This window comes from Apostichopus japonicus, chromosome 6, assembly GCF_037975245.1.
Source record: "Apostichopus japonicus isolate 1M-3 chromosome 6, ASM3797524v1, whole genome shotgun sequence".
NCBI lineage: Eukaryota > Metazoa > Echinodermata > Holothuroidea > Aspidochirotida > Stichopodidae > Apostichopus > Apostichopus japonicus.
Window position 1 is genome coordinate 4,204,870 of NC_092566.1, and position 17,655 is coordinate 4,222,524.

Sequence of the window (17,655 nt, forward strand, 5' to 3'; positions counted from 1 at the left end):
TTCCGGGCCTATTAATTTGCAGATAATGAAGAATAAATAAGTGTCATCTCCATTTTGTCAGAAAATTAGACCAACAAAATGTGACAAATGTCAATAGGTATTTTAGAGTGCAATAAAAAAGTCAATAATCGCGAATCAGTAAAAAGTGATAAAAAGCTGAAAAGGGCGCCAGCAGTCCGTTTGAGTCCGTCAGGGGGGCATCCGCCCCCTCTGTATGGACGCTCCGCCACTGTACAGTAGCTTGCCTTGCTACAACAACACATATATGTGCATTACACACTTATTTACAGACATAGTCATATACACAGTATAGCAGTTTAACAAATCAATAATTTAAGGATCTTACACAAACAGCATGAACGGGCCTCGAAAGTTGAACTATTTGCTGGCCAAATACCAGTGGATTTGGACATACAGTAAGACAGTAGAAGGAAACGGCACTGGCAATTTTGTACCAATAGACAATCCGAAACTTAGACACATGTACGGTAAAGTTGGTTATTAATAGTTAGCAATTGTCAGTGCAAGAAGACAGTAGGTATAATTTCAGACTATATTATTATCAGCAAATTCTATTTGGCTGCTCTCATAAACCTGTACAGTTTCAGTCTTATGTGTGTTACAAGTTAGGAAAACACTGTTGAGAACTCAATTTTAGCCATTACTTAGATTTGTTAAAACAATGGGATTTTTTTTAGCAAGTTGTTTCTAAATTTTGGAAATCCTAGGATATGACATGTACACATTCTATTTGCTTATATATCTGTCTAAGAACTGTAATTGACAACTGTGCACACTGTTAATGGAATCCCTTAAGCCTCATCAAACATCGCATTCTAATGTCTCTGTGATCCAAATTAATACTCCCTCACACACAACATATATACAGATTGGAATAGATTATATGAGCTCTAAAACAATTTCTCTGATTAATGTGAGCCGATGTGTGGCTGACGTAGGTGTAATCGTTGGCTCTGTGGAAGAAAATGCAAATTCACCTGCGTAGGTCGTGTATGATTTTGAGATAAAAGCGGTAATTTTACCGCAATTAGGCATAGAAATGGTTCAGGGCATCTAACCTTCCTCTGAGAGATGTTTTTGTGTCATATATTTGTTGAGAATGGTGTTGTCATCCTGTGAAGAATCTATTAATGGAAGGCAATGATGCTACAATGATGTCAAATGGATCTTGAAGCCTGCTCTCCTGGATAATGAACAGATTATTTTAATTCTCAAGCAGATATAAAGCCCCAATTTTGGGAAGTTTCCGATGAGTGATGATTAAAATCACATATCAAGCTATATCAATACCTTAAAACACTGCGGATGAGGAAAGATGGAAAGGGGGACGGGCAGGGGGGCAGGCATTGGGCGGGTGGGGATAACCAGAGGGTAAAATCTTCATTAGCCTTTTACATGACAAAGAAGCTTCAGTTTAAAAGTACAAGTCCCTTTATAAAGTTTATGAACGCTGACTGCAGCTGCGTGATGATGCTAATGTGCAGACAGTATGGATGTTCTTGTTGCTTTAAAGGAGCTTATGAATATATCCTTGCTTGATACATTCAAGTTGTGTAATTGATTATCAATGTTGAATGGAACCATGAATGCGTCTTTAAAGGAGTTAATGAATATTCTTGCTTGATACTGTCAATGTTGTATAATGCCTCTTAGATGGATTATCAAAGTTGAATGAAATCATCAATGCTGCTTAAAAGGAGCTAATGAATATATCCTTGCTTGATACTGTCAATGTTGTGTGTACCTCTTAGATTTGTTACTAAAGTTGAATGAACCATGAATGCTGCTTTAAAGGAGCTTATGAGTATATCCTTGCTTGATACCATCAATGCTGTATAATGCCTCTTAGATTGATTATCAAGGTTGTATGAAACCATGAATGCTGCTTTAAAGGAGCTAATGAATATAGCCTTGTTTGGTGCTACCCTATAGTTATGAATGCCAGTTGTATATGAACCTTGATGATTGCATACAAAAGACCTGTAACTTGCATACAACTAGCATTCAACTGGTTTGAAACTATGTACAACATGTACAAATCTTTTTCAGATTGAGGGGTATGCAGTAATGGTTTATACAAACAAAAAACTCCAGTGCAAAAGTATAGCTTCAAAACAATATGAAAAACTGAACAAAATAACACACAAGTTAGAGGTATGAGCATCCTGTTAGCATTTCAACAAAAATTCATAACCAGAGTTTTAAATAGGAGTACAAATAAACAGCACGGGTATGAGTACAAGAAGAATTACCCTTGGTAATGGTTACAAGGCTCTAAGCCTCTAAGTGAGAGTTCAAGTACTGTACTTAATGTGACACTAATTTATCTAGATATATACTAGATTCCCACATGTCCTTGAGTACGAGTAAGACCCCCCGAGCGCGAGTACGATCAGACTCACTACAAGTTTACCGAAACCACAGATGGATATAACTAGTCTGACCTACTGTATAGTTGGTCAATGCTTACCTGAGGTGCACAAGTAATCACAAATACATTAAGTCATAGCTGTAAGGTCTTGTCACTTCTCTGAATCAGCAGGTTTCCCTCTCCACAAGATTTAAAAAAAAAATCACTTTCAAAATGCCTTATGAAACCATATAAAAAGGAGAACTAAAATATATGAAAACTCCTGTTTTCACAGTTTTTTATATTTATTTTTCTCCTTCCTCTGCCAAGGAAATAAGAACTTCAAAAGGATTTTTTTGTCTACAGTCTGATCAGAGAAAACTCGATCGTTATATTGACTGCAGATGAGAACGCACAGAACTATTGCCGTCTTATGCGAAGTCTGCTACAGTGACAACGAAGACGACTAGCTTAAAAAGAAGCAGGCATGAAATTTCTCAATTAAATCTCACATCGTCTCTGCCGGCTGGTGATTGGACGGCTCAAATTAGATGAAACCTGTGTGTCTGAACAACAGAGGACTCTCTTCCCTATTTAGATAAACTGAAAAATTCACTTTTGAAATGGGAGGAGGAGGGTTAACAACCCAAATGTAAACAGGCAAAAAATTAATATGCAGTTTGAGAATGACCACAGGTATAAAATCCCTGACAGATTATTAAATAAATATTGACAAAGGCATCACCGATTGTATAAGATACACAAAAGAAATGTCTTTGTACACAGTATATAAACGACATGGATACTGTATACATGGAGTGAAAGTCCACTGCTAAATAAATCTTGTGGATACAGGATTGAAGCTTTTTTGGCACTTCAGTTTGTTTGTGAGATGACCAAATCGGTCCATCTTTGAAAAGAATCTGATGTTAGGGAAGAGGAGTTTTATTTTACTGAAGAAATATAGGTTTCAAAACTTTGAGAGTGTGGTTCACTAAAATTGTCAAAATTTGACTGTACTTCTGACAAAACTCATATTTCATTGGAAATAAGACCATCGATGAGCTAACGAAAGATTATGGCAATACGTGCAGAAGGAGAATAAATTTCTTCGGTTCTTGGAAGCGACAGTAAAAATGGGCAAATGTAATTTTTGAAAATATAAAGAAATCATGAGCATTTGGGTTTCGCTGGTATCCATCAAAGAGATGCTCATGGCACATTGAAACGCTGTTCATTCTCTTCTAAATTTTATCATGTTTCCCACTTTCACATACTGTACCATTATAATGTGGTCATTTGGGTAGAATATCAGCCTTTCGACAGATTTGCTGTCTAGTTAACCAATGCTTGACCACAACATCTGTACAAGTTTTGTATTGATTACTTCCTTCACATATGATGCAAACCACTGGTATTAAAATCGGGTGTTACATCGTTTTTCCATGCAAGAATTGTTAGAACATTATGGAGGGTAACTCAAAAACAAATTTTTAAAGAGAAAAAGAAACCGCCATTATTTGTGGACGAGGGAAAGTGACAAATCAAAAAATTAAGTTTACGTTCAAAAATTTTTTTTGCATAATATAACATCATTTTGCAATTAGTTCCCCAAACTTACTGGTTTGGGGATTTACAGGCGACGATACTTACCTGTCTCCCACTCCACATCTGCACTTTTCCCAAGTACCTAAACTACACCTTGGAATGCTTTAGCACTGTGCCCTCGCTCTCTGTGCACCCCACCCCCCCCCCCCCATTCCTCTGTTTTCCATTTCTCTGCTCGGTCAGACAAAATTAAATCATCTGGTTATAATGTCACAGGAAAAGAGAGAGAAACAAAACTTAACTTAAAATTGGGACAGATGAATGGAAACTATCGGTGAGGCTGAGGTATATAATCAAGTTAAGCAATTAGGGCCAAATAATATGTTAAATTTTTGTTTTCTTCCTCGATATGAGGTTAACTTGAAGAAATGTCATGTTTTTTATTCTTTCTAGTTAACAAAACACGTCATAGGAGGTTTTCTTTCTTTTTTGTTATTTTAGAGTAGGAGGGGGAGGGGGAGGGGGAGGTGGGGATGTAATATCAGATTGCTGACAACTACAGAATAATCATGTTATAGAAACTGATGACAACATTTGGAGCAGAGGTTCTCTACCTTCTATGAGGGCAAGAGAAAAACAGTTGGAACTGAACAGAACCAAACTTCACAATACCTTCACAATTTACAAAGTTAGGCTAGTAGGGTGCTCAAGAATGGGTACGTCCTGACGGGCCACATACCTAATTAACTAGTGCAAGGTTGTGTGTTTATTTTCTTTCACAGGAATCTTTATTGGGCTGGATTTAGCCTGTGGGCCACCCATAGAGAACCCATGGTTTAGAGTACTTATTGAACTTAATGGTCAATATGTCTCCCATTCTACTAGCATATATATATATATATATATAGATATATATATATATATATATATATATATATATATATATATATATATATATATATATATATATATACATATATAATTGAAATCGTGGTGAGTTGGAAAATCCAGAACAGTGAAAAAACTTCTCTTAAGTTGTGGAATATTGGGGGTATTCTGTGTGGATGGTGTGGAGTCATTGCAATAGTTTATATCCTCTTTGGAATTTTATGGGGATTATCTCTCTTGGCATTAAGTAGACAAGTTTTAATTGTTACCAGATGGGGCTGCTCCTATGGATAGGCATGTGGTATCAGGATTATCCTGGGATTGTGATGGAATGATGTAACACAAGTGATATTTTCTAGGGATAATCATGTGATCTCATTCATCTATGTAAAGGAGAACAATTGTTTGGGGATAGTGGGAATGCACTTTAGTATTTGGGTAATATGTCTTTTAAAAATTATGTTCTAAGGTAAAGTACACAACTTGTATAGATGTGTTATTTCCATGTATTGTTATGGGATTATAAAGTGTGTTACTTGAGTGGGACAGGGCAGAAAAAAAAAGTTTCTATTCTATGAAAACAATCTTATTATCCCCTGTAGGACCTCTCGCGAGGTCGACCAGCGGTTAAACTACTTTTGATTTGATTTGACAGACAGTCTACTCTGGTTGCTGTTGGAAGGAACATCTTGATGGTAGGCTTCAGGGTCACGTAACCTCAAGATTGTATGAAGTCTCTAGTTCTATGTACTCAACCTTACTGTAAGAAGTGTTGTATTAAAAATATCTGGATTAACTGTACAACTACCTCTCTGGATTTATTTTGTGTATGTCTTCGTTCTCTGGCCAATTAAAATACAACATCTTAGAATCAAGAATCCTAAACAGGCTGGCCCACACTACACAAAGAGGAAAGTGTTACAATTTTCAAATTGCATCACTATTTGTACGAAATGTATGTCAAAAGTTTCAGGCCGAATGTAATTCAGTTACTCCCGTAAATAGACAACATGAAGACAACAAGAAGTAGCATACCAAGGGTATGGATTACACACATACAGTAGCAGATGAGCCATTACTGTAGATCACTATTTGAATGATACATGGGGTCATAGATCACAGATGTTTACCATAAACAACCAAAGCTGGATGCACATGTCATGTATACAGGCACTTGTATGCAACAGGTAAAACTGTACAATGAAACTACTGTACATATAGTAGAATCGGCTGCACACAAAGCAATGTGCAGTGTGTATATTACTACTTTTACAATGAAACAGAAACTACAGTAGTTTATATTCAGCAATGTACAATATGTATGTATGTATTTTAGATCCTCCTGCAAGCAGGAACTCGCGAAGAAGCCTCATTGGCTTATCAAAGCCGCAAGCTGACCGAAGTCAGTCTCTTACATTCATATTTAACGTCCATGATTATGAATTGTTAATTGTCAACAACTCTGTATCTGGACGACATACAATAATCTGGGAGTGACTCGAACCGGGGACCTTATGATTGAAAGGCACCGGCATTAACCACTCAGCTAACACTCCAAAATATGATTGATATTCTATGAAAATGTGATACTTTTGGGATTCAAGGATTTCACAATTGTTTTTTGTAATTCTGACATAAAACTACTTAGCCATAGAATACAGAGTAAAGAACTCTTCTATTTTAGAGTGGATGCCGGGAGAGAGTGACTTTTTAAAGCTTCAGTCTAACGAAAAGATAATGAGGATGATTAGGAAAACAATTTATGTATTTTGTGCAAGTTTTGGCACTGATTCTTGATGTGAGCAACCCCAAGAAGACTTGCAATTAGTGGCTGAAACATCAACAGATCTGTTACTAATCTGAATCCTGGTAATGGAAGCCAGACCTAAAGGAAGATCTGAGACAACATTATGTAAAAGTCTCCCAATATGAACTTGTTCCAGTAACCCGAACGATTGACCAATTATGACGGTAAAATTCGCTATCCTTGATAGAACGCAATTAACTGGCTCCCTTCTATGGAAGTATAGGAAGGACATGTCAGCTGACTTTTTGATGAGATGCAAAATGAAAAGAATCTAAACAATTGCCATTTTGTCAACCAATACCAAGTCATCAAAATTACAAAATTCTGAAAATTGACATTTTTGCATGTTGCATTTACTCATTTGACTGTTTTGACGACATTATACAGTACCAAATCATCAGAGTGACAAAGATTTAAACTTTGATGTCTTGTTCAGATGCATTAACTTGTCAAAATGACCAAAAATGAATCTGGTCAAAATGACCAAATATGAATCTGGCCAAAATGTTAGTTTCAAGATATTTGTCCTTTTGTTGAGTAAATTGCATGTTGCCAAAAACGTCAATTTTTCACAATTTGACGATTTGGCATTATGTAGTCAAAAAGTCAATTTTCGACTTGTATTTTTGTATTTTTGTCATCATGACGTTGTGATGAATTTCTACAAAACATTAATTTGCAGATTTTGAAATTTTGATGATTTGGTAGACCAAACGAATATTTGCACACCTTCTTTAAGAATTAAGAAAACATACTTTTGGTTACTTTCTAATTAGGGTGTGATTGTAATTACTGCAAATATGGGTTCATCGAGTGACTGAATAACATGGAATGTGAGGAGGTAAACCATATGTGCCACACAGAATTTGTTTGTATTTGTTACAAAAATTGTCAGTTTTAAGGTTTCTTATGAAATGCATGACCATCTACAAGAAATACCAGTAGAATTTTGATTTTTCATCTGTTCTGTACTGAGATACTGGTAAAAATAAATTGGCAGTCCACTCAGAGATGATTTCACTATCACCCCAACAATTGGTTAAAAGCAAGCTGAAAAGGATCCCTGTGGTTTGCCTTGTAAAGATTCAGACCTAAATCAAATGCTAGGAAATTTGAGCATTAGTGGGAGGTACATTCCTCTTGCATTACAATAGGCAAGCACAGTTATTTGTCACTGTCAGCTGTTGTGATATCATATAATTATAGTTCTTTCTTCCTTTACTGCGAAAAGCCTTCTCTGATTTCCCTGCAAGAGGAATACAACATTTTTATCTGCATCAAATTTGCAAGATGGGTCCTTCGGCACTTCCTCCCCACCCAGAACTGAAGAAATTTATACTCTTTGTAGTCTTGTTCTTTCCCTAAACCCTTTCCTGTTCTGAGCGAAATATTTAAATGTCACTTGAGAAATCCTCCTACCCAGTGTCTCTTAAAAAGACTTGTGAAGAAGGTTGCGCCTGTATTCTGTTTTCTCCCTCCTTAACAGTGCAACAAAGCTCCTATCAGGTTCTGCCATACCTAATTTCTGCCATGTTACAGCCTTTTTAGACAGGACTTTATCTTCAGATCTCCACCCCCTACCCCATCCCCTTCCCCCCCCCCAACCACCCAAATTATTGGTCATGCCAGAGTATAGTGAATTTATGAGATTAACAAACAAGGTAGCAAGAGGGTCATAATAAACATGGATGGCTCTGTTTGTAGAGCTAGTTCCCTATCTCCCTGCTAGCTCTAACTCTTCTGGGGTATATATGACCCTGTAATTGCCTCACAGCATGAACAATTAAAGTAATTATATGAAAAATAATAACAAATTAAAATTTTAATATATCATGCTCACTGTGTTTCTGGTTTTTATGTTTAACTTTATCCAAAGCGATTCTTCAATGTATGGGTTGCTGAAATTATGCGATTGCCAAAATTTTGTTCATGGACCCTGTCGCTTGTATTATTAATAATAACCAGTCGCATCATTGTTGCCCACTGCTTACACAAGATCAGCAATACTGTGATATCACTTATAGTGAAGAATGGATACAGGGTATAAGCCTAGGCCTAACTTACCCTTGGTCTAAACAGACATTGTGAAGGTCTTCAATGTCCATTTTACATCATTCTATATTGCTCTAATTTAGACAACTTAGGCTAGTAGTGAGCCTACAGTAGGATTATAGGCTATGGCTGATCTCCCGTATTGATTCCGCGAAACTTTATAAATTGCTCTATTTTTTAGACTTCGAAAAGTACTGTTGTCAACATGCAAATATGAGATCTTTTCTTTAATGTGCTCCTTCATACCTGAAAGTTTCAACCCATGGAGTATTACCAAACAAGGCGTTCTCTTCAGCGCACAAAACAGAAAAAGGCACATCTGAACCGGATGTTTTCAGTTGCGATGGTAAACTTGAAGTTGTATTGTAATCCTAAACTTGTCACAGGTCATCGGGTCAACGAACTTTACTCAGTTACGGAAGCCTATCAAACCTGTTTGTAAAGATAACAAAATGTTAAACTTCACAAAATGTTCATGTGTTGCAAGATACATGTGGATCTATCGTTCGTTTATGTGCAATTGGGGATGTGTATCATTTGTTACCCGTTGGTAGTGTGCAACTCATCATACCGCAGTGGAAATGCAACTGAAATGCATGTGGTAGGGCCCCTAACTTAGTTATAGGTACCGTACCGCACCACAATTAGAGTAGTGATCATCCGCTCGAAAGGTTAACCATTGTCAGAGAAAAGAGGTAAAAGTACCTAAGGTAAAGCTTGTTTAAGCATGTGATCAGTTACTGCCATTGTTTGTTCTGCCTTTATATGAAAGAGCATAATTTAAAGTACAGATGGTGTGCCAAAATAGGGAGGATCGAAGGTGATATAATAATAAACCATTTTAGAAAATCTTTGGTTAAATGTTGATATTACTCCGAGCGAGCAGATGGAAGGGTGGGGTTCAGTATGCTAAACTTGCTCATCTTCTAGCTCAAAATCTAAACGGTCATGACATGGTAGCTTGCAAGTGCCATGATAGGCCAAGATCTCAGCTATCATGTGGTGGGTAGGATATAACAGTTGGAAACTTCTACCTATGCTTTGGCAGGTCTTGAAAGTGACGAGTTTAGTGTGTAAGTAAATGGAACAATTAATTGTGGTGCGAGACCTAGCGCAGTGGAAATGCAACTGAAATACATGTGGTAGGGCCCCTAACTTATTTAAAAAATAAACAATGTCCAATATGCTATTATACAAAGTGAAACAACAATGAATGTTTGGAGTGAAGTGTGTGTGTGAGGGGGGGGGGGGGGTATTTCTTCATATTTGAATGTGGATCCAATCATATCACTGTTGAGCTTACATAATTGATATCGAGTGACGGTGCACAATCAAGGATATGTGGCGCAACCCAAAATTCGGTTGCGAAAAATTCCCGGTGGGGTACAGGATATTTTCAAACAAGGTGCAAGGCCTTGTAGGTTTGGTCACTCTATGCGCTTGCCTTGTAGACTTCTACATTGTTCAATAAAGGTACAGGGTATTTTGATTTCCTCTGGACTTTTTGCTCCAGTCACGGATTCTCTGCGACCCTTTCAAATATTGAAAAAGTCTCAGTGAAATGCCAGTAGATTTCACAATTAAATCAGCCTACACTCTTGCACATACTATTCAGATATACGGACCCACGTTATATGCCTTAGGTTTAGACATCATATATCCACGTACCATGCACATTGCTCAATCCAGGTGTATGGCTAGATAGTACATATCAGTGTGGCTCCCCCCCCCCCCCCCCGAACCAACATTTCTCTCTGAACCTTAAGAAAATCATGATATAAAGATATCTTGCTCTAGGTTCTTCCCAGACATCAGTGAAGTTCACTATAAGAAAATTAAATGTCTCATAATCTGACTGATATGGGGTAGGCTACGGTAGGCTACATTTGAGATGAAAGTCTGATCACACATTATTAAACGACTAGCTTCGAAATCTTGGGATAATTAAAGTATAAATCTATAGCGTACCAAACTGTGTAACCATGGTAACGGCAGGATCCATTCAATATAGTATACACTGCAGGTGGTTAATATACCGTACAACATACAATGGATCGACGCTGTAATATTTGATATATACTGCCATCAATATGTCAATTAAATCACTGGTTCATTACTTATTGATATGAAACGTTAAAGGAATAGTTCAGGTGTCATACATGTTTATCTTATATGAAAGAAGACAATAAAAGAAACACAATGATGAAGAAACTGTTCAAATATCTTATTCCGTTATGGAGATATTCAAGTTTAAAGTTCTATCTGATTGTGTAGAAACTGCTGAAATCAGACTAACTGTGATGTCACATCCTCACATTTCTGAAAAGTCTTTGTTATTTTATTAAAATGTTTTGTGAGATTTTATGAATTACAACCAAAAGATATGTGATGTGGATCTCATATTTGTCAAGGGAAGTATCAGAGATTTAACATCTGAAGAATTTTTGATTATATTTTTTTTAGATTTGTGAAAAAAAATGTAATTAATTTTTATTGAAATATATTCACATATGTTAAGAAAGTGAGGATGTGACATCACACCCTCACAGTTAGTCTTTCTACACCAAAGAAATTTTTATATATTCAAAGCGTGATATCTCCTAAACAGAGCATGCTATCATGATAGTTTCTTCACTGTTCTGTTTGCCTTTTTGAGCTCTTTCATACAAGATAGACATGTCAGACACCTGAACCAATCCTTTAATCATCAAATCAGAGGCAACATTTATCATCACAATCGCATACAAAGATAATGTAATAGCTTATCAAACCAACTTCATGTTCATTTGTCCGCGATAAAGTAACGTTGATAAATGAGCAACCGTTGATCTGAGTTCATGAAACCAGGGAGTTGCTATAGGGAACTCCTTGATGGAACACAAAACTAAAAACTGAGAAATTAAGTGTACTATGTTAAGATCACAATTCATAATCAAAAAGCGCCAACTCATTTTTTACTGGTTTGCTCATATACGTTCAATTTTCTTTTCTCCCCCGCCCCGCCACCCCCTCCCCTCACCCACCTCAATTTGTTGGTTCTTTCGTGCCTTCTTTCTTTTTCGTTATTTAAATCCTATCTTGATGTATTAATGACACTCTTCCCTGGATCGATGGACTTTAAACTCAATCAAAGTAAATTGATAACAAAGGATATTTAAAAAGAACAGAAAGGTTGCAAAAAGATATCGAACAACTAATTGGCGCTGAAAAGATAGACATTAGAATAAGCAATCTATAGAAGCGGCAACTTCTACGTATCTTATTCAAATCTGTGTCACAATATTGAATAGAAGAAACCTTTCATGCATGTTATTAAGTCTATATATAGCTATATTTTGCACACAGCTATATGCATGTAACATGTACATTAGTCGTTCATGTTGATCGGGAGAAGGTTGTCTTTATTTCACGATCGTATGTTTATAACACGGAGCTCGTTGCAAGCTACATTATACATATTAATGCAGGCTACATTGAACTTAAACTCAAATCATTTTGTCTTTAAGTGAGGAATATTTATTCCATTGGAAAAAGAGAAAGACTTTTTTTTCGACGCTACAAGGTTTACGTGCTGTTTGTTGACTATAGTTGGTACCTGTTTTACCTGTATATTAACTATAACTCACAGCGATGGGTATTGGTGTAACAACCATCCTTCTGATGTCTGCTGTGGTAGCGGTGTTTTTGTTCGTCAGACAAATGCGATTGTGGTATATTATGAGTCATTTCCCGGGACCCCCGGCTTATCCTCTCATTGGATCAGCATATCTGTTTGACAGAGACCCTAGAGGTAGGTTCGTTTTATATGACACATGTTGCGCATCCATTTTACAGATTACTTCATATATAGTTGATTTTTAAAACTAGTAAAGTAAAAGTAAGACTCATTCCTTGTTGCTGGCTCCGATATGTGGCAAATATCTCACTCTGACATGCTGAGGGGGGGGGGGGGGTAGAAGGGAAGGGAAAGGTGTTTTGGGAAGGTGAAGGGGGAGAATAAATCATTGCAGAGGCGGAAGTAGAGGAAGGAGGGAACTGGTAAATTTTGCTGGTCTTAATCAGAGTCTCCATTTTTTGCAACATGGTCAATGGTCACCATCATGCACTGAAAGAAAAGACTACCACTGTACGGAAGCCTATAAAACATATTAAATACACTTCAATAATTCGTATAATTTCTCATTATTTGATAGAATTAAAAAGACTACCACTGAACGGAAGCCTATAAAACATATTGAATACATTTCCATAATTCATATAATTTCTCATTATTTTAAAGAATTTTTCAAGACTATGATCAGATGGTCGATTGATTTCGCGTTTCGGTACCCCGACAAGAAGACGATGGCAGTATGGGTAGGGCCCGTCCCGGTAATAGCGAGTGGGGATACGAAAGATATAGAGGTAAGCCACTTGAATAAAACGTATGGGCACGTGATTTAAAAGATATATATATATACAACGTACTAAAATTATTATTGATATATACACACTTATTTTAAGTTTGTTTGACTGAGTCTCGTTGAAAGTTTTGTGTTTTGAGATCGACTCCGTCTGTGTGTATGCCGCCATGAGGTCCCCACTTTCGTGGGAAACACGGAAGGGAAAATAAGTCATCGGAAATCATAAACAGCTTACTTATTACTTTTGTTTCCAGAAAATACTTAGCAGCAGTAAAGAATTAAACAAAGGAATGTTTTACCAGATGTTAACCCCCTGGCTTGGAAGTGGACTGCTTCTGAGGTAGGTAGGCCGATAGTGTGAAAAAAAATGGAATTACTTCCATTACATCCGCCAGTCAATCAGTCACTGTGTGAGTCCGTCCGTTATTCAATCAGTCTGTCATTCAATCAGATTCAAAATTCTGTCCACATAAAATTACCAAATTTCAATCTACGTTATCAATATTTAAATAGACAAACTAGGATTTTGACTTAAGTTTTTTTTTTTATACACCCCGACAACGCATTTGTGCCGATTGGGGTGGACTGACTATCGTATTTCAGAACAATTGTTACAGCATGCACATCAGTGTTACACCTTACATCAGGCTTATATATGACAAATGACAAATTAAGAAGCAATAGTATGATGGTTATAAATTAATGGTGGTTCAAAAAGTTCCATCAGGATGAAATTAGAAGTTAAAAGACTGCACCATATCTAACCTCATGTACGTTTTCAGGACTACATTTACCAAAAAAGAATACGTAGCCTCAGTGAAACAAAACCAAAGAAATCTTCCTTTCGCAGAACTGTTACCGCTCACACAATGAGTAGCGTCCGTATACGGGATATTCAACCAGTAAGTTAATTAGTAACCATGCGTGATTCAAAGCTATAATTAATATTATGGAGGAAGCGAGTTGTGTAATGTTAGAAGCGAAAAAAAAATGCTTTGATAGAATGTTTCAATTTATCTCTAATTTTTAGTAAAGGCAAAAAGTGGCAATCCAGAAGAAAATTGTTGACGCCATCTTTCCACTTCTCCGTCTTGGCCTCGTTTGTGGATATTTTTAATGACAAAGCAAAGATTTTGACCGAAAAGATGTGTGGATTGGCGGGTTCAAAACCAATGAATATCTTCCCACTTATCACGTGTTGCACCCTTGATGTTATCTGTGGTAAAGTATTCCATTAAAGGCAGTAATTATGTTTTATTTATTATTTTAATTTAATTTATTCTGTATATGAGCCGATAAATATGCATTATATTGTAATTGTGTCCGTGTGAAGTATGACATTATCAAGATATACGATATTATTGGACATTTGAATTTATGAATCATCGTAATCGATGAAGAAGCTGTTTTCAAGAAAATGTCACCTTTTCTTTATGAATTACCAGATGCAAAACAGTTCCTATGTTACAATTATATAGTATTTCATAAATCCTATACCAGAAGCGAATAGCAAGCTTTAAAGAGGGAGTGGGGAACGGAGAACGAGGTTTAGGTTGGGAACTTTATGAAAAAGGATGCCGACCTATGTACGCCCCCCTGCCTTTTAGCTGGTTAACTACCGAATGGTTCTTTGCAACCCCCCAAACCCCCTTTTTCAGTAAAACTGATTATCTCTTGATATTCTGCCGAAATATTTGCAATTGTCCTGGGTTTTTGTTTCTTACTATTTTTTTTTCTAATTTCGCTAGCTTTACTTGCCATTTTGTTAAAAGGAAAGTTGCAGTTTTCCTCTGTTTAGAAATAATGGTCAGAACGTCATGCATAATTAGTTCTCATGTTTGCTCGACTTTATAGGAACGGCTATGGGCATCAATGTCGGAGCACAAGAAGGGAACAACAAAGACTACGTGCAGGCCATTGTAGAGTAAATATATTTCCTTCCATTTCATACCGTAATAACTTGTACGTCGTAATATAATGTGTTTGTCAATATATGTGTTACATCATAACGTTTAAGTCATAATTTGTTATGTGTTTGTCAATGTATGTGTTTGCTTAATTTATGGAAGCAGCCATTCTACTAAAACGGAGATCTGTCGTCTTAATATTAGCTTCCTGTACTAACTATATACGTGTTGCTATATGCAACATAACGCTATGTCCATTGGTGTTACACGGGGATAGGGCCCGGTAGAATGAAGACTGCAACATGTGTCTCAACTGCGACAACGTTGATCTTTCTTTGAGGCCTGATAAGCAGAATGGTGATGTCCATCTATACCTCAAAGAGCTACTTCCCGAAACAAATCCAGACACATCCACGACCAACATCGCTGCGCCAACAAAATTTGCTATAAATGTGCGTCCCTTTGTTACTCACATTTTTGAGCTTCAAATTGGTGGGACACCTTTATATCGCCCAACAACTTTCCTCCTTTAAGCATAGCACCTCTCTAGTATTACCTGTTCCGCCACATAGTGACTGTATTTATCGGTACCCATGAATGTAACAACCTATTTTCTCCATGCATGTATGTACCAATGTCATGAATGTTCTAACAACATACTAATTACTTTACAGAATGTGTGATCTTCTCCAGGAACGTCAAAAATACCCTTGGCTTTGGTTGGATGTGATATACAATCTACTGCCAAACGGAAGGAAACATAAAAAATATCTGGAGACACTCCACAACATGACAAAATCTGTATGTAACTAGCTTCACGTTATAATTACAATAACACTGTATAGGCTATGTAAACAGAATGATGGTGAGCGCATGCGCGATTCCGTATAGGTATTAACTAGAAGTTTTTGTACACATGACGGTAGCAGCAACCTCGGAGGTAGAATGGGGGAATGGTAGTCTGTAAGGGGAAGCCCCTGTGCCCGGCCTGGCTACGGACCTGTATAGATGAAGAATTTTTGTATCATAATCGTATAAAAGGGGGTCTCGGGTGACATCTTATATAGAAAAATGTTTAGTTTTTCATGTATTACAGACTTACAGGGGGCGAATCCAGGTACGGATCCCGAAGCCCAGGGGGAGGGGGACCTCTCCCACCAATCATCTGAATTTAACTTAGCGTTAAAAATAATTTTGAATAAAACAACTTAAAAAACATTGTGGATACTTGAAACGCTTCGCGGGCGGACATATAGGCTTACTCTTACTGATGTACTCTTATGATCCGCTATTTCATAATAATTTCGGTATCTACTGATACTCTTCCGAGAAATGTGTATTTAAGTGTTACCTGCAATTCGTTCTTTCTATGTTGAAAACATTTCTGTTTAATTAGGTTATTCAAGAAAGAATAAAGGAAAGACGCCATCAAAATGGAACGAAATCTACAGCAAATGGGAAAGTAGAGAAAAGAACTAAAATGGCCTTCTTAGATCTACTATTGGAACTACACGATCAAGACGATAACTTTACTCTGGATGACGTCAGAGAAGAAGTAGACACGTTCATGTTTGAGGTACGTTATATTACTATAGATTATTTATAAAGCTATGGCGATAGTTTGTTTATACCTAATATGGGTTGGGTTCTGGGTAGAAATGACTAATGAGGTTGGGGTCTGGGTGGAAATAAGGGTTGGAGTCTGACTGGGTATATGGATACTGATATATGGGAGATAGGAGAGGTGTGGTTATTTGGGACGTGATGGGGGGGGGGGGAGGAGGAAGGAGTATCCCTGCGGTTGTGGGTGAACTTGGAGAAACTTGTTATTACCAGTTCGACTAAACTATTGTCGGTTGCGACATTGAAGCAGGAACGAACCCAACCACCATCTTGAGCTTATACCTTTGTGATAAACATCTTCCTGCATATTGCTTGGGATATATCTGTTTGGGATATATCAATATACCGACCTCCAATGACCAAGCTACCGATCATACATTTGGGGCATCGATTTTGATCGGTGGGGTCCTGGTGTGTCGTTGCTCATGCACCATGACAGCTCCTATGTCACGGGCATAAAATGTTTGCGGACCGCTGACATAGTCCAATGATGATGATTGGGTTGGTTTCTGCAGATAAAATAGAATAGAATAGAATAGAAAGCAGATAAAATAAAGAAATAAGTTGTGTCTGTGCCCTTATCTGACCTTCAAACTCCGGTTGAAACTTATCATTTAATTAAAACAGGGCCATGATACCACAGCAGCCGCTATATCCTGGGCTCTATTTATGATTGGACATCATCCTCACGTCCAAGAGAAAATCTTCCAAGAACTGGATGAAATATTTGGTAAGTATGTGAGAAAATGACAACGAAAAATTAATCGTTGAATTAGTTAGTTAATGAATGAATGATTGAAAAAGAAAAAATGTTGACTGGCTTCAAATGTAAACATTCTGGAAAAGTAAGATAACTAAAAGCTTTAAAATTTAGAATTGCACTTTCTTTCTCGCAGGAGAGTGTTTATGTGGATAAACATACCTTTCACAGTTAAATATTGTTTCGTTTAGTGACGTCAGAGATGAAATAGCTAGAGAATACAAGAATTGAACAACATTATTCCAGGGAGCTGCTACTCTAGAGTAGCAGCTCCCTGATTATTCAGTATAGCATTT

At 37.0% G+C, this 17,655-nt stretch overlaps 2 protein-coding genes across 4 annotated transcripts in view; one reads left to right on the top strand and one right to left on the bottom strand.

Annotated features, from left to right (window-relative positions):
* The window catches only part of LOC139968722 (E3 ubiquitin-protein ligase MARCHF8-like), a 78,937-nt gene extending 69,871 nt beyond the window's left edge, over positions 1-9,066 (bottom strand). Inside the window, exon 1 of one of the 3 annotated variants that reach the window (XM_071973032.1) lies at positions 8,913-9,066. The gene's annotated coding sequence lies outside the window, so the exon portion shown is untranslated. The other 2 variants (XM_071973034.1, XM_071973033.1) reach the window with 2 other exon arrangements.
* Positions 9,067-11,862: 2,796 nt separating this feature from the next.
* The window catches only part of LOC139969265 (uncharacterized), a 35,322-nt gene continuing 29,529 nt past the window's right edge, over positions 11,863-17,655 (top strand). Inside the window, exons 1-8 of the mRNA XM_071974179.1 lie at positions 11,863-12,456; positions 12,946-13,070; positions 13,324-13,409; positions 14,100-14,290; positions 14,924-14,993; positions 15,651-15,777; positions 16,373-16,552; positions 17,227-17,329. Coding sequence (XP_071830280.1) covers positions 12,297-12,456; positions 12,946-13,070; positions 13,324-13,409; positions 14,100-14,290; positions 14,924-14,993; positions 15,651-15,777; positions 16,373-16,552; positions 17,227-17,329 — 1,042 coding nt within the window. The 5' untranslated portion in view covers positions 11,863-12,296. The remainder of the gene's footprint in view (positions 12,457-12,945; positions 13,071-13,323; positions 13,410-14,099; positions 14,291-14,923; positions 14,994-15,650; positions 15,778-16,372; positions 16,553-17,226; positions 17,330-17,655) is intronic.